The 24,573-nt window shown below is 45.8% G+C and overlaps 2 protein-coding genes across 17 annotated transcripts; both read right to left on the bottom strand.

Annotated features, from left to right (window-relative positions):
- Positions 1–64: 64 nt before the first annotated feature.
- Positions 65–2,400, bottom strand: LOC120823672 (cytochrome b-c1 complex subunit 10). Its single transcript, XM_040183849.2, has 3 exons — positions 2,294–2,400; positions 905–1,047; positions 65–482 (listed from the first exon to the last, which is right to left on the bottom strand). Exons 1-2 carry the CDS (start codon positions 2,353–2,355, stop codon positions 924–926), a joined length of 186 nt encoding a protein of 61 aa, XP_040039783.1. The 5' UTR covers positions 2,356–2,400; the 3' UTR covers positions 65–482; positions 905–923.
- A 305-nt stretch (positions 2,401–2,705) lies between these two features.
- Positions 2,706–23,407, bottom strand: tcf3b (transcription factor 3b). Of its 16 annotated transcripts, none has more exons than XM_078108594.1 (19): positions 22,464–23,407; positions 17,623–17,696; positions 16,867–16,939; positions 16,408–16,448; positions 16,039–16,171; positions 15,620–15,666; positions 11,496–11,589; positions 11,284–11,384; positions 10,919–11,012; positions 10,754–10,812; positions 10,170–10,245; positions 9,532–9,593; positions 9,167–9,352; positions 8,606–8,714; positions 8,211–8,355; positions 7,845–7,898; positions 7,067–7,302; positions 6,797–6,948; positions 2,706–6,227 (listed from the first exon to the last, which is right to left on the bottom strand). In XM_078108594.1, exons 1-18 carry the CDS (start codon positions 22,495–22,497, stop codon positions 6,803–6,805), a joined length of 1,764 nt encoding a protein of 587 aa, XP_077964720.1. In that variant the 5' UTR covers positions 22,498–23,407; the 3' UTR covers positions 2,706–6,227; positions 6,797–6,802. The 16 variants fall into 16 exon arrangements, with proteins under 16 accessions (XP_077964720.1, XP_077964722.1, XP_077964715.1 ...); XM_078108596.1 differs by having other exon boundaries at positions 7,067–7,299; positions 22,464–23,404; XM_078108589.1 differs by having other exon boundaries at positions 9,167–9,355; positions 10,919–11,042; positions 22,464–23,403.
- Between the last annotated feature and the right edge of the window lie 1,166 nt (positions 23,408–24,573).

Here is a 24,573-nt window from a genome sequence, read left to right as displayed (position 1 = left end):
AATACACAGGGTGTAAACGGTGTGTAAATGACAATATAAATCTTTTAATCTTTTACATACGCAGTGTCGGCAATAACATTTTTATTTCACAGTTCTTTTACAGCACAAATAGTTTGAAGACAGTTTGCAAATATCAGCTGTACAAAGCCACGTTTTTCTCAAATGCCCCCATGCAAAAGACAATGAAAGAATCTCTTTTTTTCCATCTCTGATCTCCAAATATAAAAAGGCTGTCACCTTCAATCAAAGAAACAGAGCACTTGAATGGATGATATTTTGCAGAATAACTTGACACATTGGGGTAAATTGAGGATTTATTCACATTAAATAACACCGGATCAAAAGCAGCATTTTTACAAGAGTGCGTTTTGGCGTCCAAACTCCTAACGGGCCCTCGGCGACTGATTGTTGAGCCACGGCGTCCTACTTAAGCTCGCGTTGTGTAAGAATTCCACCCAAGTGCCCATTTACAAGTTCTGGTCCTGCAGGCAAGACACACAGCCATTTGTTAGCTGGTTGAATGTGGAAAAAACACACATCCTCTTTCTAACATAAACAAACACAAGTAGGTAAGGAGGAATCCAAATGTGTAAAAACGTTTGGAAATATTAACATATTGTCCAAAGTGTGGTATTACAATGAATATGATGGATCATGTCTGGGGTTTAGGTTGCAAAACAAAGTATTATAATACAGTCACCTGATATTTGGGGAAATTACAATTTCCTGGCATCACAAATGTTTATAATTATGCAGTGAGGAAACAAATTCATCATTTAAAAATAGTCATCCCCTAACAACTACACCCTGACAAAACGATTTAACAATTCATATCCAAAATTTAAAATGACGACTGTGTGGACGAAAGCCAGTGACACCGCTGTCATTATAACAATAGACTCACAATTTAGTCGCGTGGAACTTTACTCGTCATCGTTGCTGAACTTCCCTTTAATGTACGGCACATAGTCCAGAACCAATCGCCAGTCTGTGAAGTGAATGAGCGCCACTCCACCAACGGTTCCCCAGGCAACCATATTCGGTACCCTGGAAACAACAACAACAACAAAAAAAGGTTTATGACATAACAACACACTAACTGCATTACATATTTCTAAAGCTACTTCGATAGTCCTCGATTCAGGTGACATGAAGGTCTTACAAGAGATTATTCTTGGCAGAACTGCCTTAAATTTTAAGGATGCAGACCTCCGACAGTAATGGGGGTTGCGATTCCCAATAAAACTAATATATATATATATATATATATTAATCAGGGATAAATGTATTTTATACATTTATCTCCCAATTGTATACAACATTATTTATTGTCTTTCTCAGAGATGACATATATAAAAGGAATCAGGAAACAGAAAAAGGCACCACTCATGGTAGTGAACTTTATTTTAATTATTGATCTTTCCTCCCAAAAAGGTCTAACGCGAAAATCGCAGATGGCCAATGTTGAATGTTGAGTAATTTGAAAGATTATCATCATTATAATTATAATAATAATAATCATTAATGTGTACTAGACTGCAATGCATCATATATATATACACAAATTATATACACACATTATATATATATATATATATATATATATAATATAATATATTCCCTTTAGACATTTTTGCAAGGTCAATTAAGTAATGTGCTCCCAGTTGGAGGAAAGGTCAATCATTAGAATAAAGTTCACTGCCATGAGTTGTCACTTATATGAGAAAGACAATAAATAATGTTATATACAAACATTACCACATTAAACGATCATACAATAAACTGTGATTTTACATTATTAAGCGGTTTATCAGTCTAATACAATGGTCATATAACCTGAGTTAATTGTGAGATGCTTCTTTATTGGCAAAGGACTATGAGCAATTCATTTAAAGATATTACATTTTTAAATAATTTTGACATGAAATCACGGGAATTTAAACATCGGGACACATGAGATTTAAGTTAATGATACTCACAGATACCATTTGTTTACACTGACACTGGAAATATGTGTAACGTTACATTGCTCCTCCACGAACACCAGCATTAACGTAGTTGTTCTACGTTTCTAGTAGAAACAGTTTAGCATCTCTGGTTATAAACACGTTAATGTGATTATGCTAACTAGCGCAGCTAGCTAAAGCCAGAGGGAAATAAACAAGCAGGCTAAGCTAGTAAGCTAACGGGTCACTCAGAAGGACAACAGTTGATTAGTGATTTAAACAAGACGAAAGCACTAAAAACAGTGTCTCCAACATGGTGCTCGACCCCTGTTAATGACTTAACTTACCAAGCCCTTAGAATCGTAATGTATTTGGCACCGACGAATTTATTTAGTATTTTCTGCACCATCCTGACCTTCTCAGTTGTAGTTCTTTACTCGTTGCAATGTTTTCTCGCGCTGCCGGCCTTGAAGGACCCCGAGGCGGCCTCTTCTGTGCCTGTTAAAAATAAACCGGCTGCCTTTAACTGCTTCGGTTCCTTTCAGGCCACTGCTTCAGAAGCTTTATTAAACACTTCTGTGTTGAGCACGCACTGCATAATACGGCAGTACTGTGCGTGCTGACTTTATTAAAACAACTGGTTTTAATCATGTTTTCAATTGAATGTAAATGTAATTATGAATCACAATGGCATTTGTTATTCCCAACCGCCTATTGACAATGGCAAATATGAAAAAATTCATTTTCCGAACTACAATAAACCCTTTATTACAATGTTTTCCTTTATTTTCCTTTTTATGTATACAATATTCAAAAGCCAGACATTGGAAAAGGTATAATCTGTTATTAAAAATGGCACATTTATTGCTACATTACTGTTATATACAGGACAGTTCTCAACTATATATATTTATATATATATATATATATATATGTATAAAAAAAGAGAGAGACAGAGAGAGACGGAGTGAGACGCTGAGGACCCAGCAGGAGTCAACAGCACGCTCACTCCCAAGATGTCAGGCTCTGTACCTGTGAATGTATTAACACTCAATGGTCTCCCCCTTTTTAGTTCAACAAAGATATGACAAAACTGTTGAAAGCAAGTGTTTTATTACTGCTTTCTTATACCAAAACAATTTCAAGCCCGTCAACCTAACATTTTCCATCAGAATATTGTAATTTTCTGTTGACATCATGTGCCCCTGCAGTGTTCGGCTTGCTTTTCTGCAGACTTCAAACTGTGTCTATGTGAAGACTCGTTTTAAGAAATAAGGTCGTCGTCGTCCCCCAAAACAAATGATTTGAGTATGTCGCTTGAAGGCTAATGGGATGCTCACAGAATACTAAATGACATCAAGTCAGAGTTCCCCCAAATCAGCAATATTCAGTACAATAGTTGATCTTCAAATAATAAGAAAAACTTAATACAACTTTTTTTCTTTTTTTTTTTTCAAAGAAGTGATTAGAACTTCTTAAAAAAAAAGTCAGTGTCAACAGCATCAAAGAGCTGGAAGAGGTGAAAATAGTATGAGGAGACTAAATATATTGAAAGTCTCTGCAGCAAAGGGCTTGCACTCTGATATACAGAAATATTGAATGCTCCGAGTCATTAGGAGGTTCCAGCTACAACGAGAACGAAAAGAAAAGAAAAAAAAACAACTCACTCCCTACATTGAAATTGAAGCAACACATACTGAAACATGTTAATGTGCATCAACCCGCAGACAATCAGAGCCAAAAGCAGCATCTCTTGAACCCTGAAATGTGAAGCAATGTACCAATATAGGGCTGAGGGAAAGAAAACTCATGACCTGGACCCATGACCTTAACTAACACAGCAGTTTGGACAGTATAATCCAGTTGAATAATTAGAAAAAAAGGGGAATAAAAACTAAACAAGATCTACGTAACATTTATTTATTTAACTAGATACACTGAAAGAAAATCTCTTTATACCATTTAAACTTCTTCCTGAAAATTGAAGAAAGCATTAGGAGAAGGGAGGGTGGGGGAATGAACAAGTACCTCTTTAATCTCCATGGTAAATGAAATGATATGGTTCACAAAATAAAACTGTCTTAAATGAAAATACAAGTTCAGGCACTGATAAGGTATCACTCTCCCATCATGTCATCTTAAGTCTTGAGAATGAAAAGGCCACACTATTGATTTGTATAGGTCTTTCTCTTCATCTCTTTTTGTAGAAATTAAACAAAAAAAATGCTCTACCTCCCACTTGTGATTACATGTTGGTAAAAACCATTCACAACATGACATGACATGTGAATAACGTCACAATAACACTGTTTTGTTCTCCATATTATCCATCACCTCACTCCCAAATACGGACGTCTGCCTCCAAAATAGATGCGCAAGCTACTAAAATGTGAGCTGCACACAAGAGCCACTTGGTTGAGGGCAAACATTAGAAAAGAAAATGAAAATAAGTATACGGTGCTGACGAAACCCAGGAACACGACTTTGAGAATGAGGGTGATCCACATTTGTATGGTAGCTACATTCAAAAACCAGTTGCATAATTACTGTTCGAGACAAAAATCTTCCCACATTTTCCCTCGGCGCCAACGTGAGCAGATTCATTCGGAGTTCATCTGGGCGGCTGATGATGCGCTTTACAACTAAAACTGGAATAAAGGACACACCAAACGCCTTTTCATTTGTCAGCAGTTGACCTTTAGCCTCTGCCGCCCCCCCCCCCCCCCCCCCCGGTTCAATTTAGATTTTGAACAATTCCATTTTAAATGTCGAATATCCCACTTTTCAGCTCATCTACAATACACTCTAAACTTCAAACTAATATTGCCATTTATGTAAAAAATCTACAATGTATAGACTAACAAAAAATATATATTTTTATATATATATTTAATTTTGAAAAATGAAACATATCAGAGTAATGTATGAAGTCAATTTACACGTCACGCTCCTCTCGGTAACAAACGGGAGAACAAACGTACTCGGGAGGAAGGTGAGGGGCTGCAAGCCGGTGGGAATGCTCATTCAGGAAAAGAAGGCCTCCGTCACACGAAGGCTTTCCTGCTTCAAACAAGATCCCTTCTGCAGAAAGGAACCCAGATTTCTGCTTTTTTTTTTGTCTTTTACAGATCGTTTAATAAAGGGGAAAGAAAATTGAGCTGTTAAGTCTGCTGGCATCGTCAGTAAAGCATTTTAGATAAGAGCGCCAAGTGGTGCTGATCACTTAGCAAGCGTCTCAAATGGCTTCAATACGCGACGTTCAGGGACTGAAACGCACAACAGGTCCTCACTCAACTTCCAGCCCGAACCGATACGACTGCGCTTCGCCTCGTCCACGTATGCTTTAGTACATAAAGCAGTACAGAAACCTGAACACGTGACGAGGGATTCCCGGAGTAACACTAGAATTTGTGGTCAACGAACGGGAAGAACGGCGTTTGTCGCAGTCGACAGACTCCTCCACTTGGAGAATTCCTCAACTTGGGAGGAAGGAGCCTTCGATTCCAAGTCTCCGGGTGGTCTTGCGGGATGAGGCCCATCTCGAGTCAGAGACCCTAGGTTCACGTCTTTCAGGAGCTGCTTTTTGAACTGTCAGGACGTTTGACCTTTCCGTTGTGATCTTTCCGCCGCCTTCCCTAAACATTTGCTGATGAGATCGGGGGAAAAGTCACTGAATTTAGACAATTCAACTTCAACTATGGGCTCTGTTACATAACATATGTAAGACTGTACCACCACGCTGGGAATGACATACATTAAAAGTAACTGCTCATACACATAAGCAAGCCCTCACAATAAATGTTCCTCACATGTCAAATAGAAAACATGTAACAATTAGGCACAAATCCTGGATTCAATTTGTGTTTTTTTTTTTTTTTTTTTTTAGGTCTCCTTTCTTTCTCAAGAGCACCTCTCGGCAGTGTGTGAACTCCCAATCTGTGGCAGGACAAAAAAAGAGCTTCGGTGTTCCATCATGTTGAGGAAACCAAGAAGATTTGTTTTTACATGTATAAAACAAAGCAAAAAAAAAAAAAAAAAAGTTCTTCACATTTGAGCTTGTAGTCATGGTTGGGAGTGCGACAAACAGGCTGTGTCAGTTTTGGCAGTATGCATGTGTGTACAAGTGTGTGAATGTGCATCCTGAAACTTGAACGGACAATACACAGACATGTCCCCACACACACACAAACACACACACACACACACACACACACTGGAGAATAATGGGTGGAAGAAATCTGTTAAGGCCACATCCTGACAGCCAAGGAAACACCACCAGATCTGCAAAAGAGGACCACAAACATCATGTTGCAGTAATCCTGTATTACAAAGAAATCAACACAATATTGAGGATTAGTGCAGCACATATTTCAAGTTCTAATCCACAAGATCTTCCCATAATCAAATTCCTGCTTTTGCAAAACAAACGTGTTCTACCCCAGCTGCTCAACATTAAAACGCTTTCCACTGGGAGGCAGCCACAGCGGTTTACATCGGCCACCGCGTGATTTTGCATCATCGGATGGGTTTTAAATATCGGGGGTTAATGGGAAGATAAAAGGAGCAGCCACGGGGATGCAGAAGATCGACAGGCGACAGCGCGCACGCCTCTTCATCAAGTGCGCCAACTTTAACTGAATCCTGCCGTTATGCGTATAACTACACGGGCATCATTAATCGGCGATGGGAAAGTATTAATTATTGATTGTTAATTTGCTTGGCTGCTCTGGTCGTATTTTCTCTGTTCAAGGATCGTTTGCAAACCCAAGAATTCCAGGACTCGTAGTAACGACTCCATCTTTTACGAATTACCCCCTGCATCCGTCAGTAGCCAATGGTCTGAGGCCTACCTGGTGTTACATGTGGCCAACGGGGTTGTGGCCATCTCCGCCCATGCTAGGATGGCCTCCTGAGAGCTGCATGGGCGCGTCCCCCACCACCCCGGACACCTTCTCCTCCTCGCGGCGTTTTAAACATGCTGCCTTGGGGTTAAGGTTGCGCTCTGACAGGAGGGAGAGAAAACAGAAACAGGGCCTCTCAATACAAAGAGTGACGGTTTATTTAACGGGAGGTAAACACGGCCGTGCTTCCCATCCGCCACGGGCCGCCTGCGCACTGACCTCTGACTTGCTGTTCTAAATTAAGGATGACGTTGACGGCCTGGTGCAGGATGAGAAGTTTGGTCTGAGGTTTGTCGTGGCTTAGGTGCAGCTGGCACATCCTCCCGAGCTCCTTGAACGCCTCGTTGATGTCCCGTACTCTGAGGCGCTCGCGGGCATTGTTAGCCACTCGCCGTTCCTTCTCACGTTCCAACTTCACCTCGGGGGGCAGGTCCTCGTCATCTTCGTCTAAACTACTTGAATGTGAAGAACAAAACAAATCAGGCCGAGGGCGAGAGGACGTTTACGGACAAACAAACGCTGGTGTGTTCACGTGAAGGGGATTCGTCTGCTTAAGTCCAGCATGAATAGCTGTGCACGCACAGTTGAACTCTGTACTGAATGGATGCACTAAAAATAGTTTGTTAAATGCACACATGTATAAAATTAAATATCGAAAAAACATATATCCAAGAAGCAGCATCTGCTTCTCATTAAATCAAAGTTCATGATCCTCCACATTGTAGCATTATGTGCTGCTGTGTTTAAAATAAAAGGGAAGGCACCACAAGCTGCAGACTCCCATTTACATTTAAAAAATGTAAATCTCTTCATTTGTTTGCAGCACAAATAAAGAAATATTGAATGGTAGTGATGTACAATGCATTTCAAAAATGTCAGTTTTTTCACAATGTTTCAGTCAGATTTGAGACACCACTTCCATGAACGTGTGCTTTTTACGCCGTGTGGCAGGAGTCCACAAAGCACAAGAAACTGAGCCTCTATTGGAGACACTTACTCATCTTTCTGGTCTGATAGGCTAGAGAGCATCTGGAGGGTCAACGCCTCCTTTCTGAAAACGTGACATGAAGGGAAGGGGGATTTCAACATCAGTTAAACGCCTACCAAAGTCTGGGGCATAGGTGGGGCACACAGGACTACGATCAATCACACGGCCCGACACATTTTACAGCTGACATCTGGAACCTTGCAGCAGATACATGAAAGGTTCTTCAATATTTTCACACTCGGCCAACGGCGTCAAGGCAAATCTCCACATTTCTTTCCCCCCATGCCTTTATACAATAGTGGAGTTTTTTAAGCCTTTAGTAATAAACCAGCAAATCCAGGCTACAAAGACTGGAAAACAGTCAGGACCACTTACCGTCGAAGGCGCGCCGCCTTGGAGTCCTTCTTCTCGTCATCAGATTTATCGCCAACGGACGAGTTCTCATCGTCCTCTTTGTCTTCTCTTTTGATGTCCGAGCTGCTGGAGGAGTGCGTGGAGCGGGCCAGGCCGCCGGGGAGACCTTGGGGACAAACGCATTTCACATGTGAAAAAAAGGCCTCTCCGTGGAGGGGGGGGGGGGTGAACACGGAAGGCTAATCAAGCAGAGATCGCTGCGTCTGCACACCAGCGGAATCACCAATCAGGCTCTGCGAGCTGAAATCAAACATTTTGTTTTGTACCGGAAAAAAAAAAAAAAAAAAATCACATTTCACAAAAAACAACAACGGACGTGCTCTGCCGCACGTCGCACCATATGGAGGCCGACTTACCGGTAAAGCCTTCCGGTTGGCCGACCGGTGGCGTCGGGCCGGACGCGTGGTGACCGTGCAGGAGGGTGCTGCTGGGAGGAAGGCCTGTGGGCTCCTCGTGTTTCCCTCCCTGCGGACGGGGGAGGAGAACCACGAGATGAAGATATATCACGAGTGCGCCTCTAGAGAACTGACCGACCACTGCGTTGGTCCAACGTCAAAGACAAGAGGAGCTTCAGAGAAAATAAAGTAACTCCACAGTGACAACGCCGAGAACCAATATTTACTAAATATGCCCACATTTTTTGTGTTATACAACCAAACAATACACTTTACTTCTTATTTCCTGTAGTTTTAAGATTTAACATTTTGTGTTAGCAGTTGTTTTTTCAGATTTGGGCATGAAAAAATGATTATTTTAACCTCCATACTAACAAAGTTTCTTCGGGAACTTCCCATATTTCAGCACGGAAACACGGCCCTTGTGGAGCTTCCAGACGTGTTGATAGAAGTTATGTTTGCTATAAAATTAAACCACAAAACCCAAATGAACACTTGGAGTTTGCATCCTGCCCGACTCACCATGGCCGGATGTCTGTTGCTGAGGGCGAGGCTCGCATTCGGGAAGGCGGGAGAGAGGCCCCCCAGGCCCCCGTTGTGTACGGCGGACAGCAGGCTGTGCATGTCGGGGGCGCCCTCCAGACCCTGACCCACAGCGTGGCTACGCAGGACGTGGATGGCCTCCTCCAAACGGTCCTCCATTTTACTCTGCTTCGGAAAACCACGACAAGCACGCAGACATCAATGCGGCGAAAGTCCCAAGAACAGCTCGTTAACGCACAGTGCGTCTTTGAAAAATACCTCGATCCTAACGAAGCACTTAATTGAAATAAGCATAAAAATTAGCCGAACGCCACTGTGATGGAGCAGACAGCGGTTCCACGTACCAGCGCGTGTGCTTGCCCTTCATAGTTGGGCGTGGTTGGTCTTTGCCACTGAGACGGAGCTCCTGCAGAGACAAACATGGGGACGTTGAAGAGGTAATGACTTTACAGCAGATGGCGCTGCAGACACATTCTAAAGCTGGAGATCATTAAAAACGCAGAGGATCGTTTTTGCTCCAACAATTCCCAGTGATGTTTTGTTTTTTTGTGAGCCAAAAACAAGGTTGCAATCAAACTGAACGAGTCAACTCAATGGGACTGATGTCAGTATTCTGTGGCGGATATTTAACTATTATCCAGATTTGTGGTCGCATGAGTAAGAATAAAGCACAGGATGAAACCACCTGATCGCAGTTTACCAACCTTCTGATTGGCACAATTTACTCAGCTGTGGGTTACGTTAAAGTAAGATCGAATTTAAAAAGGTTAAAATAAAGACAATGTGAATGGTGTGTGTATAAATACGTAGATGTGTTTGTGTGTGTGTGTGTGTGTGTGTGTGTTGATGACACATTCCAGTGGTGATTAAATGCCTTTTACTGACTCAACAGAACATTTCATGAGAAAACCTTGTTGCCTTCTCATAGACATTCACACAAAATCCACACTCCTACAACAAATACGCGAGGACCCAACTGCACCTGCAATAGCCTGAGGAGATCCAGGGGTAGATGGAGCGGAGGGGAAGTTATTACTGTTGTGGTCCGACGGGTAAATCTGAAAGAATTGATCGAGCAGAGCAAACAGTATTGATTTTCCCTGCAATACTGAACCATTGCTGAGCAATGTGTCACAACGACAGGTTCTCCTGCGTGATGGAATGGTTTTTATTTCATGCGATATTTATCTGGGATCAACGCAAATGTCTTGTCAGAAAATGTGAACTAAAAGAATCAAAAGAGTCACAGCAAATACAATAAGGATTAAGTGGGTTATTTTTAACCTTTTCTTTTAGTAGGCCAAATACTACTTTATTTAGTTTTTCTGTCGTCGGTTCATTTGTCAGAGATTCCATCAGAAACAATTGACGTCACAATTTCTTGCCCACTTTAAAACTGAAGACAATTATTAGGTGCTTCGATTTCAACGTTTTGTTAGGAGATGCATCTTACACAATGGAAATTCATCGGCCTAAGATAACATATTTTCACTTAGGAGAAAAAAAAACTACAGTTTCATTGCCCTGCACTAATTTTGAAAAGCAAAAAATCAACAAATAACTCACTGAGGCAAGAGCCTTCCCAATTTCATCTCCTGAACTGCCAGCTGTGGTGCCTCGGTTGGCTGCAGAGATAAAAGAAATCAGATAACGTGTTCATTTGTTTTTGAGAGGGGTGGGGGGGGGGCGAAGAAGGGGGAATAAAACGCTTTTAACATACAACTCCCTTACCCATGATGCTCTCTCCGTTGATGGCGGGGGTGTGGTTGTAGGCGGCGGGGGCCGGGTGGAAGCCGTTGACTTCGCTGCCGTGCAGCGGATAGTTCTGTGGGGACAGAGGCAGGGGTTGACGCTTCTGGAAAGGGAATACAAGTAGCTTCGTGAGGCACAAACCCCTGGGAAAACTCTACGAAATGCAAGACGTTATTAACCGCTCAACATTATTTAGATTACCCAAATGGTTAACAGAGATTTTAGTTCATGCATCTCAAATGATGTGTGCTTTTATCAATGGAAAGTACATTTTTATTCCTGAAGAATAGTAATGAATTATTATAAATGAAAAATATGAAATGACTGAGAAGGTTTCAACGCACCATCCTTTCCTGTGGGTTAATTGCAGAGAAGGTGCCCGGCTGTCCGATGTGAGGAGAGTTACCCAGCATGGCGGAGTAGCCAGAGGACGACCAGGGGTCTTCTGAGTGAAACGCGAGACACATTCGCAAACGTGAAGACAGCTTTTAAAAAGAAAATAGGCCCACGGGGCAAATTCATTCCTGTGATATTTAAGATATAAGTGAAAGGTTACCTTGCATATAGAAAGGGTAGACCGCTCCAGGCTTAGCACCAGGATATCCTCCGTTGTCTCTCGCATACTCGTCACCAGATGTGGAAGCATACACCTAAACAAACATCCAGACAGTGAGCGGAGAGACGGAGATTCCTAAAACAACATACTTCACCGTGCACATTTACCGACTGGTGATTTATTCATTGTTTTAAAGTATTCTCACTTTGCTTCTCCCGAGTGTCACGAGAGAGACAAAGTAACAAGGAATCGATCCACGGGATCATATGCTTTCCAATAGCGTCAAGTGGCCACAAGATGGCAGGAGGGAGTCTGCCGGCGGTGGAGGAGAACACAGCGGCCATGCCACGCTGGGCACAGCGACGGCTTGAATCCCGGCGCACAGCGGGCACTTCCTCTTGCTCCCGGGACCCCAGTGACATCGCCCCGCCCGGCCCGAGGCCCCTCCCTGCAACGCGCTCGGTATCAGCTGGCACGCATGCCATGCCGCCGGCGAGCCAACGCTCTGGCCTCCACCAGCAATACCTCCGAACCGGCAACACTGTCACGCTGTCTGTGGCGTCAACCGGAGGCCCGGATTCGGTGATGACATTTTTATAACGGCACCCCTGAAGAGTCCGATCACACGTCCTTCCTGCGCGTTGCTAACGAAAAATGGATGCTGGGCCTTGAGTGACACATCTCTGCGCTCGGAGATGGACATTAAGAAGCAGTCGGTCACCCCCCCACCCCCCAAAACGCCATCAGACACCACTCGGTTCGTCTTTTCCTCTCCTCCTCTGTGGCAACATGGCAGAGAGGAAGAGAATAGAGGCTAGGCTGCAAAAAATGCTAATCCAGAGAAGGGATTTTTTTCTGTAATTTGATTTAACAGGGAGAAGTGGAAAGGGAATGGAGAGATGCACTTCTAATTACAGAGCCATCTGCCTGTTCCTGGACCACATCCAACTCCACAGGCAGCTGGGCTGAGGAGAGGGAGCGGAGAGAGGGAGAGAGATGGGGGCTGGGATTCAGTCAGTGAGGGAGGGAGGGAGGGATTGCAGAGGGTAGGGGGGGGGGGGGGTGGTAAAGGGGCATGGGGGAGAATCGAGGGGAAAAAATGGAAGGCCCTGATGATTTATGAAATGGGTAGGGAGATAAGGGGTGTTAAAGGGGGACAGGAGAAGGTAATCTAAATGACTTAAACAAAGCTTGATATGGCCAGGGGAGTGTGAAGGAAGCAGGGGATTTAAAATGATCACGGTTCATTCGGGGAAAAACATGACGGAGATGGCTTCATTTAACAATAGGCTTTGAGTTGTTCTTTCACGGGGAACAATGTCGAGCGAATCCCGCTGCTCTGGATGGGAACAGGACCACACAATGACTGGTGCTGCTGGATAATTGTATTCTCCTGGAAGAAAGGGGATTTCTAGGGTAAAATCCTCGACTAATGGGGGTTTAATGTAATTCAGGTTACGACCGTGCAAAAGGTCTCGACGCCAGAAAAACACGGCGTTGTGGCAAAGGAGCGCGCAGCAGATGAAGATTAACAAACTAACCTCAGAGCTTCTTTTATCCGACCACAAGAGTTTTGTGATGGTCTATTGGACAACTAGGGGGCAGAAGAGAAGTTCCACCGTGTTGTTTGATTGTTGCAGAAGGGGGGGGGGGGTGTTTAGGGCAAGGATGTAGTGCACAGGTGGGTTGGAGAAGCCAAAGGAGCTCAGCTGCAACGTAATGGCCTTTACGTTGCAGCCATTATGTATCCATTTGCTGGCTAATGGCAACATGATTTAAGTAACAAAAAGTAGATAAAGAAAAGATAAAGAGCGGGGGGGGGGGGGGGGTGGAGAAGCAGGGAGGGACGAGAGAGACCACAGGATCATCATCGGCAGTCATTAATCTGGGCTCAGACACGGGGCTAAGAGGCCTCGCAAGCACCGCGCCTCACAACTGGGTCACTCACGGGGGGGGGCGGCGGGGGGGGGGGGGTCCCACCCAGGCCATCGTGTGGTGAAGCGTAGGCGGGGGGGCGGGGCGTAGTGTGGGGGAGGGGAGGAGGGGCAGGGGGGGGGGGGGGGGGTTCACGCACGCACACGTCCCATCATCGCTTGCAACCAAAACCACGCAGCCATCGTTCACCCTGCAGGGAGCGACTGAGGTTCAGACAGTGGAAAGAAAAAGGGGGGGGGGGCGGCGTTCACACTCTATCTCCGCGGTGACGGCACCGCGGAGATAGAGTGTCCACACGCTGCGGTTTCAGCAGCCACTTCAACATGACAACACCCACAGGTGCAGGAGAGCGCCGATGCCGCGTTGTTGTTCTTCGCGTCTTCAGCGAACGCCGGAGGGAAGCGGCGCGCTCGCCGGGTCCGTCTGCGCGCACCCGAGGTCGCATCTTTGTCTCAAACGCAACGCTGTTAACGCTCGACTTAATTTCCTGCCAGATTACGCGTCCACGGCTCCGTGATTTGGACGCAGCCAGCCACATAAATCCTTTGAACTCGCTCCATCCGTGCGTCAAAAGGAAACATCAGCATAGGCACGAGTCCGTCTTCATTTAACTTTTTGTTGCACAGATTTTAATATGATTGTATTGTGGAAAGGGCCAATGTGGTGAATAACTAGTGTTAATATCGCCCTCCCACATCTGTGCACCGATTCGAGACGCCGAACAGATGACGCAAGTGAGGAGAGCCAAAGGTTTGCGTATCCAGTTCGTCTTTTAGGTCACCGTCGTCACCTGAGAAGCGGCGCGGCGCGAGGACTGCGTGGCCCGAAAATGTTTGTGCAATGGAGGCATTTCAGATCGTTGATCGAGCGGCGGCAGCAAGCGATCTCTAATAAGCAACTGACCAGGTCGCCTCTTCTGACGTGACATATCAGGTTTGCCATGAGGAGCCTTTAACAGAGGGAAATGCTTCGTGGTATTCAAATTGGGCAAATGGCGTCAGATTCGTCCCGGATCTGCAGCAGCTGAATCCGAGCGGGCGGACTGGCGGGTGATCATCACACAGGACTCAGTGGAAATAATCTATAAATGGGAATGATGTGTGCAGCGGCTGCCTGATTGAATCCTCGTTCACGTCGCTTTAGGACCGACGGGGAGATTCATTGAGGATATATTCAAACACGTCACGGTGACTGGTGTTTCCAGCTATGTGTGGCTGCCGTCACCCACACATCAGCTGCTGGGAGTTCTGGGCCCGCTGACAGGATGCGACACTTGGTACGGCGTATCAAGGCTCTGTATGGAACTCCGTGCCACGAATTAAGAGTTTGTAAACACGCGGTCGAATCCGGTTAAAACCGCTTCAAACGTAAATCCCACGGACTCCGTTTAGCTTTGACGTTCCCGTTGCAGAACAATGCGTTGTGAATAACGACGCCGTGACCCATATTCAAAAAGGGACTTTACAGATTACAAACTTGCTTTAAAAGCCACAACTTCCCGAATGGCTTCTGCATTGTCCTTATAGGAATGCTTCCCCCACAACGAGAGGATTCATTCATGGCTTATTCACCCAAAATACCACTTCAATTCTTGAAACCTTTTCCAGTCATAACTCCTGCAGAATAACTGGGTTTAAAAAGTCGTTAAAACGTAGCAGATTCTTCACGAATTTAAAAGTTACACGCTTTGTGTACCAGATACAAATAGTCATTTTGTTTTTGTTGTATTTCTTTAACAAATCCTGGATACAAACTTGTAACTGGATCCAAATTAGAACCAGCCGCCACCACCCGGCCCTCCTTGAACCGTCATTACCCAAATCCAGAACTCTTCCCACAAGACCAACAAATCCAAGCAAGAACACTGAAGGAGGTGAGCTACCGAACTTGACAAAGCACCTCAAAATCCTATAAAATTGCTCGTCTACATGACAACCGGGCCGTGAACAACAACACGCGAAGCCACTCGAGTGCAGTGCGGAGACTCGGTGGTGATGTTTACTGGGCGCCGAGTTGCCCGACTGTCAGCTCACAGAGGCTCTTTACCCCCGTCTGTCACGGAACCGCTCAAGCAGAGTGGGGAGAGCAGCGAGTGTGTCTGTGTGTGTCTAAATGTAGAGAGAGAGACAGAGACAGAGAGAGAGAGAGAGAGAACTGAGCTGTGAAGGCGAGCAGAAATAAGCTCTCACCGAGGACGGCAGGCCAGGGGGTTTCCGAATCTTCTTTGGCTGGGTTTCTGCATACGAGCAGGCGGAGAAACAGAAAAGGTGAACGAGAGACACACAGAAGAACACGTATAAAGACACATTTCACAATGTTACGTCTTCCTGGGCTCTAAGTCCAATAAGTAGAGAGAAAACATGCATGTCGATCAGCGTGCATGAATGTTGCTGTGCATTCACACGTACAAACCTTTGTATGGAAAGAGAGTTGTCGAACGTAGACTTAAGAAATAAGCTGATAAAATTTGTACGATTTGAGCAGACAATTAAATGAAACTAGGTAATCTGTAACCATCGAGAAGAAGAAAAGACACCACGAGGGGAATTCCAGGTAATAAAAGCAAACGTAGAAAGATGAACGAGCAGGTTGTGTCCAGATGGATCACCTATGCCTCCATCGGGCGGCCTTCTCCTCGGGTTGGTGGGGTATGACGGGTAAAACTGGGAGCCGGTTTTCAGGCCGGAGGGGGACATGGCGTCCGGGCTGGGCATCGCTATTTCGCTGGGAAGGAAACCAGGCTAATAGAAGAGAGAAAGATGGAGAAACGGGGCTTTACAATTAACTACTTACGGGGGCGTAGACTAGCACAGCACAAACCACTTCTCTTCTGGGAAACGATGGCAGTTAATTCAAAGTGTTTAACATGAAAAGAGAAGTGAGAAAACAGGGTTTCCTTTACATGGCGCATTACATAAATTCATCTCTCACACACACACACACACACACACATCACTGCGGTGCAATGCGAACATACCTGGCTTACAAAGGGAGGGTATGGTGGCCTCTCATTTTTACCTGCAAGATAAAAGTGGAAATCGTATGGACGTTAAGAAAAACGGCTTCCTTTTTGTTTATTTATTTTTAAAGTACGAAAAGTCCAGGGTTGCCGCCCCCCCCCCCCCCCCCCCCTCCCCTTTTTTCAGTACGCTCAGCTGCAGAAAGCCGCCTGCCAGACAAAACCCTGGGGAAAGGTTCTGCTTCAGTGCCCTAACATCTCCAACACTCAACGAATGAACACAGGCGCGTGCATGTGCGCACACACACACACACACACACACACAGAAAACAAAGTATGCGTAACAGTCAAATCGGCCTTTATCAACGTGATTATTTTATCCTCCATCACAGGAAAGGAAACTTGCGTTGAGCTTTACACGTTTGCATTTCTTTTTTTATTAACCACATAAGGCGACTTAAAATGAGTCAAACGGACCTGCGACCCCCGCACTGATGAACGGAGAGGACAAGCCTTCATGCTCGTTGTAGTGGGATCCTTCAACGTAGCCCTGAGGGGGACAATGGCAGACACACAACAACAACAACAACATGAGTAACCTCAGAAGAGGAGACAAATGCAATATAAATCATGCAGGCTCTAACACGGGACCCACACTCAAATGATAAACCGTGTTTAGTGGTCTTGTTAATGCACCTATGTGGGCCGTCTTAGTGGGAACCCTCCCTCGGATCTTCTGTCTAACTAACAGGATCCATGCCAAACAAATCCGCATCAGCTCGGGGGATTCGAGCCGACTTTTTTTAATTATCAACTTGTGGTAATCAAAGCCTGCTGCATCTATTTCACCCCGTGTTCCTTGTATTTACACAGAGTTGTGCCAAGACAGTTAAAGCGGATGTGAGGCTGCAATTACCGGTGGGCTTCCACAGAGGTTCTGGGCTGCTAGACAGGCTGCCAACGCAGGATCCCGAGCCAAGGTTATTAGGTAGAGAGTAAAACTACCACTTCAAATCGAACATGGCACACGGCATGAAACGGTACTAAGCTGTTGTGCTGGTAGGGGGAGAGGATGTGTGTGTGTGTGTGTGTGTGTGTGTGTGTGGGTGGTCGACTGATCAACTGAACGTGTGCGAGCATGTGACAATATCACGGCATCTGGTGTCAATACTTGGATCTCCAAACTTTAATTTGTGTGCGGCTCAGGAGTGCGAGAGCGTGTTTGGATCTTACCCGTCCTTGGCTGAACGAGGGGCTGTTCTGTTCTGCTGAGCCCCAAGACCCAGAGCCGCTGCGCTCGTCTATTGCTGCAAGGAGACACATTGTTAAGACGGGACGGGCGAGGGGGGGGGGGGGGGGGTGCAGGACACATGAAAAGACTCGAGGAAGCAGGTTGGATTAACGGATTGTTAGCGATCCCCTAATGACAGATACGTAGGAGTGCCCTGATGTCGGACATCAAGGGAACCCGTCGCCGCGTCCTACTCTAAACATCGGACGTCCTTAAGTGGCCACAGTGGGCTTACGCGCGCCGAGAGGGAGCATCACTATTGATCAAAGCCGCCGCTGTCGCAGTCGAGGTGGAATGCAACGTTACACCATTTCAAAAAATAAATAAATAAGCGAATTATTATGCTGCTCAGTGTACCCATCAGCGTTCATCACGGTCACTGAATAGCACACGATTAACCATTTAATAACGATGACACACGTAAACATGTGGAGTAACACGAAACAAAAGAAGCATAAAGCCCAAACGTGAACACTAACGTTTTAGGGTAAAGGAAAAAGGCCGATGTGTGACACAAAGGAAAAACGCAGCCAAAAGACTGGTGGAGCAGAAATACCCCCATCATCCCCTTCTCCCCGTCTTATGCACTAATGCTATCCAGGCTCTCTGGAGACACAGGCCTTAATTGCATGCTGATTTGCATAATTGTGCATATTAATTCAGTTTCCTTATGAATATTCATATTTCGCCTTTGATTTTTGCCTAATTAAAAAAAATGTGTGTGAGAAGGCAAAAGAGAGCGAGCGTGGAAGCGAGGGGACGGGGGAGGGAGGGAGGGAGGGAAGAGCGAGAGGGGTCTGGCTGAGATCAGCAGCCTGACTGACGAGCGAGAATGAGTGATGAGGCTAACAGAGCGGTGCAAGCACCTACACGCGCCGCGACAGCCGTGATCTATGGAGCCCCACGCCGCCGGCGTGGAGAATCGGGCGGGCAGGGGAGGAGAGGGGACCTCGAAAAGACCGGCCTCGCTCACCGTCACGTCGGCACAGCCGGACAAAAAAAAAAAAGACAAGAAAGGAAGAAAAGAAGAAAAAAAAAGGCTCCGGACGCCGGCGAGGCGCTCGCCGCTAAAAAATAAAAATAACAATGACAGACGTTGTGTGAAGACACGCGCGCCCCAAAAAGCCGGCGCCGGGAGAAATTAAATTTCTCAAATTAGAGAGAGAAAAAAAGATGCCTTCAAAAGGATCAATTGATGAGTCTCAAAAATCGACTCTTTGTTTCCCCCCTCGGGAAGCTGCGGCTCCTGCGGGCCGGCAGACCGCGCGGCGCATTCCTCCCGCGTTCAGGTGACCGGCGATGTCAGGCGGCGCTGCCAGGCCGGCGAATAACTTCACAGGAAGCCCCCCATACAAAAAACACCCGTTGGCCTCCATTTGGCCAGCGGGGGAGGGAGGAGGGAGCGAAAAAAGCACAACTGTGCAGGAGAAGTCTGACAACGTTGTTTCACACTTGCCGGAGTAATTAACTCTGAGGCAATTAAAACAAGGTGGAGAGCTGCTGAGGCGACGCCGACGCCGGAGAGGAGAGGCCGCCTCGGCTGTCGCTCATCGCAATAGCAAACACGGCAACAATAAGGAATATTGTACAAAATAAAGGCTCCCAAGAAGCTTCAAATGCTGCAGGAAAATAAGTAATGCGCGGAGGTCAAATGCTACAGTGGCCCCTGGATTGGAGTTATTTATATCCTGTGTACTTTGCTCTTGTAAGCAGGTTTTAAAGGTCTAATTGTGAAAATCTCAGGTGTTCTGTACCATTCAAAGTAGGTCAGAGATGTACTCCTACATCAATTATTTTGGCCAGTACAAATATTTTTAGTACTTTTGCTTCAAACCAACCCTTCGCCTATGACCTAAAAAAAAAAAAAAAAGAATAAGAAATAGCTGTGAACACGTTTTGCATTCTCGACGAAATCTAAACGCAGTGTGGGCTTTATTTCATCCTTATCTAAGGAATGTATAAATGTATATCCCACAACAAAGCTCTCATACTGCTGTTCTCAGACACTTTTAAAAAGCTTCCGTTTACACATCATATTAGCAGAAAACCACAATCTTCCTTTAACGGTGAATAACAACATGACTGGAGCATCACAACAGTATTACAGTGCAATGAAACCTATCATTACCCTGGATTATGATTACTGCTGGATGTTCGGGCCGAGCGATAATTCTTTAGATAATTGAATCACATTGTAATAGAATCATATGTTGAGATGTTGCAGGGTGTTGTCTAAATTGATAAGCTCAAGCAAATTACTCAGATAACGTGATTTGGCTTTTTCATTAAAAATATTCTTTTCTACTTTTTTCATTCAATAAACTCACGCAAGAGTGAATATTTGGCCCTGGTGGATGTGCCAAAATGTTAACAGACATTTCCACATTTACCGATGCCAATTTTGAGGCGGGAAAAAAACAAAATAAAGCCCGCTGAAAGCCGAACGTCAATGATCTTCCATCATCTAAGAGTCTTTCGAATACCAAAACCTTTCCCATCTTCACACGGCTCACAATTAGCTGCATAAAGACCAAAAGCAAAGCAAGTGATGAAGATTAGCTGACGTAATGCTCAAATGGGCAAAAAAACATAGAAAGTGCCCCGTTTTAATCTACGAGTTACAAAAGGCACAAGGGTTGGCGTTAAAACAACGTTCTGCAGAGCGGACACGACGTCCATCCGACGCCGGCCAGCGTGACCGAGCTTCGCCAGGGACGTTTATTCTGCCGCGGAGCCGCAGCCTCCGAAAACATCTAATTTAGCCGAGGAAGGAAACCCCTCTCCTCTGAGAGTTCCTCCTTTTAGGACGGCTCACACGCTTTTCCCACCGCGATGCACCCGAGCACAGCGGAGACCCGCGAGGCGACACAACCAGGAGCGCGAAGCGCCACGCGCACGCCGAGCGGCCTGGCTACCAGGAGAGGCCACGTAAAGTGTCAATTCACAATGCCGTTTGTGGTGATCTCAGGGAAACGAGGCCGTCGCGTCGCTTGTGTGTGTGTGTTGGGGGTTTGGAGACGTTGCCAGCAGCTGCAGAGGTGACAGAGGGGACGCCTGCCTGAAGGCTTGACCAGCTCCCACCTCACACTATCACACTCTGCCTCCCAAACATCCCGAGCTTCTTGCCAATCCTCTTCTCTCTCCCTGCACCCCGATACACTCTGCCCCCCACACACACACACACACACACACACACACACACACACACACACACACACACACACACACACACACACACACACACACACACACACACACACACACACACACACACACACACACACACACCACACACACACACACACACACACACACACACACACACACAGGCCACTGAGGAAGGGAGAAGGACGCCTAATGCAATTAGCACCCCTCTGAGCCCTTTTGTGTTGATGAATAGCGGTGGTCTGGTGGGCCACTAGGCTGCTCGCTGCCGTTCCCGCGCTGCTGGATCCCTGAATATACAAGCCGGCTGAGCGACGTCACAGACGGACATTGTTCTTTAATGGTCATCATTTATACGATAAATAGGTTAGCCCGAAAGCCAAATTGTATTTTGACGTAATAAGCCCTCGCGTGGCCATTTAAAAGGAAGAAAACCCAGCCCTTTCATCTAATATATATATATATATATATATATATATATATATATATATATATAGAAAGAAACCATCTACACTGAATGTTCCAGCTCCTTCTTAAAAACATCCAGTCTGTCGACGTGAGATTAGTTGCACATGCACACAATGCATGAGCTGCAATGTACTCGTGAAACAGGTACCTGCAGATCTCTCAACATGAATGGGACTGCTTGGAGCATTGCATTAAAATAGGTGTCGATGACAAGAGGGGCCACACTTTGGGACACGAGGAGGTGGTGGTGGGGAAAGGGGGGGGGCGCGTTGGAATTAACTCCTCACTGCTTAGTAATTGCCTGCTGTAATAGAAACAAACAGAATCCTGCCTTCCACAGGCTGATCCCTCTATTCAACAAGCTCCCTCTTCCACTCGGGCCGCTCGCTGCATGCTGGCCGGTTTAAGAGGCGAGGGACATTGTCTCGGGCTCGAGCCATTTCCTGCAGATCAGTGGGGGTGAGAGCCCCCGGCGTGTTGGGGGAGGAGTGTTTTACACTTCAGGGTGGAGGAGTCGTTTCAAGTCCATAAGCCCCCTTTTTTTTTTTGCCTTTGTTCCTCAGTGGCCAAGTTCTCACTCTGGGGAACACTGGGGAGTGTGACTCGATTTCACACGGCAGGTCGAGGGGGGGGGGGTGACAGAGGAACGAAAGTAACACGGCTTACTAATAACATGCAGGAAGAAGAGAAAAGCTCACTCAAAAGGGTTCGGGTGCTGGAGGGGGTTCACTGCAGCTACTTTGCACTTTAAAAAGAAGGGCTGGCTGAAGGAATAGGTGGGGTGGGGGGTCATCAGACACATGTAAAAATAAACGCGTGGATACTAACAATTCTTATAAAAAAAAAGGCATCAAATATTAAATAAAAGAATGTTCTTCTATCAACATGAGAATCAAGGAACTACCAAACTGCTAAATTTGAATTTCTTCAAAATGTTCAACGGTTGGTTCTTTGGTAGCAAAAATCAAAAACGGATCAGCCGGTGGTTTAAACCGGAGGTTGAGCTTAAAAGAGTTTATATTTAGTGTAACCGCTAAACCGACATGCAGCCACAGTCGCCTAAAGTCACTCGGCGGAAAAGTTTACAGCAACAAAACGCACAAAAGAGAGGCAGAAAATTGCAGCAGTGACGAGTCGCCTGGAGGCTCACCTGATCCCTGAAACTGACTGCTGGCGAGCGTCATCGTCCGGTTCTTCCCATTGGCTACTGGCGGCGGCGAACATCTGCAAGACAAAAGAGGAAAGACGCCTTAACTGACAAAAGTAAAGGCGGCACACTTCACACGTCCTAGTTGCACTAATAGATGACCACACACGCACACGTGTTGCTGAGTACTCGTGTGTGTGTGTGTGTGTGTGTGTGTGTTCTTGCAGGTATTTCAGTTTTAGATGAGTCTAAAGTGGGATATTAACCATTTAAAAACGTGATTCCACCATTTTTAAACGTCTTCTAGCGAGACACTAAAAACATGCGGATGAGAGTTAGATGATGTAAACATGCTTTATTCCAAAAGTACCCCCCCCCCCCCCCCCAACAAATGCACAGCATTATGAAACCGTTCAGACGTATTTCATATAAAGGTTGCTACGGTTTTGTCACGGAGCCACTGTGGGCTTCACAGGAGGCTGTGATGTGGTCTAAACGTCAGTAACGTGGCCAAACTCTACTGTAGTAACCAAACCTTTTGCTAAGTAGGACACAAAAACACAATCTGCCACAACCGCACACGACCTCCCTCTCGATGTTCTTCTTTTTCCTCCCTCTCTCTCTCTCTCTTTTCGATTTGGACGCCATCTTTGTTTTATTACGCCACATTCGGGCTGCAGATATCTGAGACGCGTTTAGCTTTTCTTTATTCCACGTCCATTCTAGCGTGAAATTCAGCCGGCTAATAAACAAACGGGACAGTTGTTTGTACAATTTGACAGTTTCTCACCCAATTATCAACGTCATATTCAAACTGAACATCTGCTGATAGAAATTGGCAGCTGATCAACTTGCGCTTTTTTCTGACACAAACCGAACCGCCTAATGAGAACCTTCCATACACCCCCCCCCCCCCCCCCCCCCACCACCCACAACGAGGGTTTTCCTTTCATGGGGAAAGGGTTCCTGTAAATGCCGATGGTGTGGCAGAGAATACGGATATTAACAAAGCAGCTGGCGGAATCATGCAAGTCGTTATAATGAAGCTGCACCAACCAAGTTCATGCACAACAACGGCTAAAGAAAAAGAAAAAGGCCACCAAAGGTAAAGCTGGTGGTACAATCAATGCAATGTCAACGCAAAGATTTAAACACGTCGGGTTTAATCAACTGTACTCGGTCTAAAGAACTCTCATGGGACATTAAGTGTGCTGACAAATTACCATCAGAATCACCTGACGTGTCCCGTACGTGGTAATCATCCAGAGCTACTGGGCTTATTTAGGGGAAATAAGGAACGCGGCGCCGTTGGGCCTGTGAGGTGTTTACGTCGGCCGTGAAGCTCAAAGGCTTCGCAAATAAATGGAACAGCGGTAAATAAAAGCAGAGCGGAAACACCTCGATGCACTTTGCAGGTGACGTCTGGAGGATTCCTCTGAAAGCAGCTTTGCCAAAATGTCTTCCTGAAGACTAAAAATACCAACAGAAAGAAACGCCGACGCCGTCCGCCCGGCCCCCGATTTCGCGTATAAACAATATTTCCACTTCAAATACTTTTAGGAGACGCGTATTTCTACAGTTTCCCCCGCAGTCGTTCCTGCACCGTTGGTTGGCGTTTTGCGGCGGGAACCAGCTCGTCGTCGTAGCGAGGATCCATCTCCGCCTCGCCTACATAATGGAGTAACCTACATATATTATAAAACCTGAATTCATTTTTACCAGTCACCCTGAGGTACGTCAGTGATTCACTTGCCATGCTTTGATGTAATCAGTACTACCTTTGCATGCCAAGAGTGATGGATGGAAATATCTTGGGCTGACAAAACCTATTGTTAAAAAAAAGAACAAAGATTGCAGATTTCGTTGCAGATTTTGAGAAGTTAAAATTTTTCCCCACTGTTTTTTTTTCTCCCCCCCCCCCCCCCCTTGCTCTCCCCACTTCTGTCATTGAGACCTCCAACCCCCCCGCCGCCCCGCTCCCGCTCACACCCAGGCCTGTATCGCACTCTCTTTAGCCCTTTCTCCCAATGCCACCCACCTACCACTGCCACCCAGAACCACCCAGACTGCTCTCCCACTCTCTTACCGCACTGAAATCCAGGAGGTCGTTGAG

Source organism: Gasterosteus aculeatus, chromosome 8 (assembly GCF_964276395.1).
Source record: "Gasterosteus aculeatus chromosome 8, fGasAcu3.hap1.1, whole genome shotgun sequence".
In the NCBI taxonomy this organism is placed as follows: Eukaryota; Metazoa; Chordata; class Actinopteri; order Perciformes; family Gasterosteidae; genus Gasterosteus; species Gasterosteus aculeatus.
The sequence above is the reverse complement of the archived record's forward strand: the minus strand, read 5'-3'. Positions and strand labels throughout refer to the sequence as shown.

What these genes read in the sequence shown, in the direction of transcription:
- LOC120823672 (XM_040183849.2), bottom strand. Translation starts at nt 2,355, where the DNA reads ATGGTGCAGAAAATACTAAATAAATTCGTCGGTGCCAAATACATTACG. An exon ending in ATTACGATTCTAAGGGCTTG is followed by an intron (nt 1,048 to 2,293) that starts GTAAGTTAAGTC and finishes TGTTGTTTCCAG; the next exon opens with GGTACCGAATATGGTTGCCT.
- tcf3b (XM_078108589.1), bottom strand. Translation starts at nt 22,497, where the DNA reads ATGACGCTCGCCAGCAGTCAGTTTCAGGGATCAG. An exon ending in AAGGCGGCGCGCCTTCGACG is followed by an intron (nt 7,899 to 8,210) that starts GTAAGTGGTCCT and finishes TCACGTTTTCAG; the next exon opens with AAAGGAGGCGTTGACCCTCC. An exon ending in CTATCAGACCAGAAAGATGA is followed by an intron (nt 7,303 to 7,844) that starts GTAAGTGTCTCC and finishes TTCACATTCAAG; the next exon opens with TAGTTTAGACGAAGATGACG.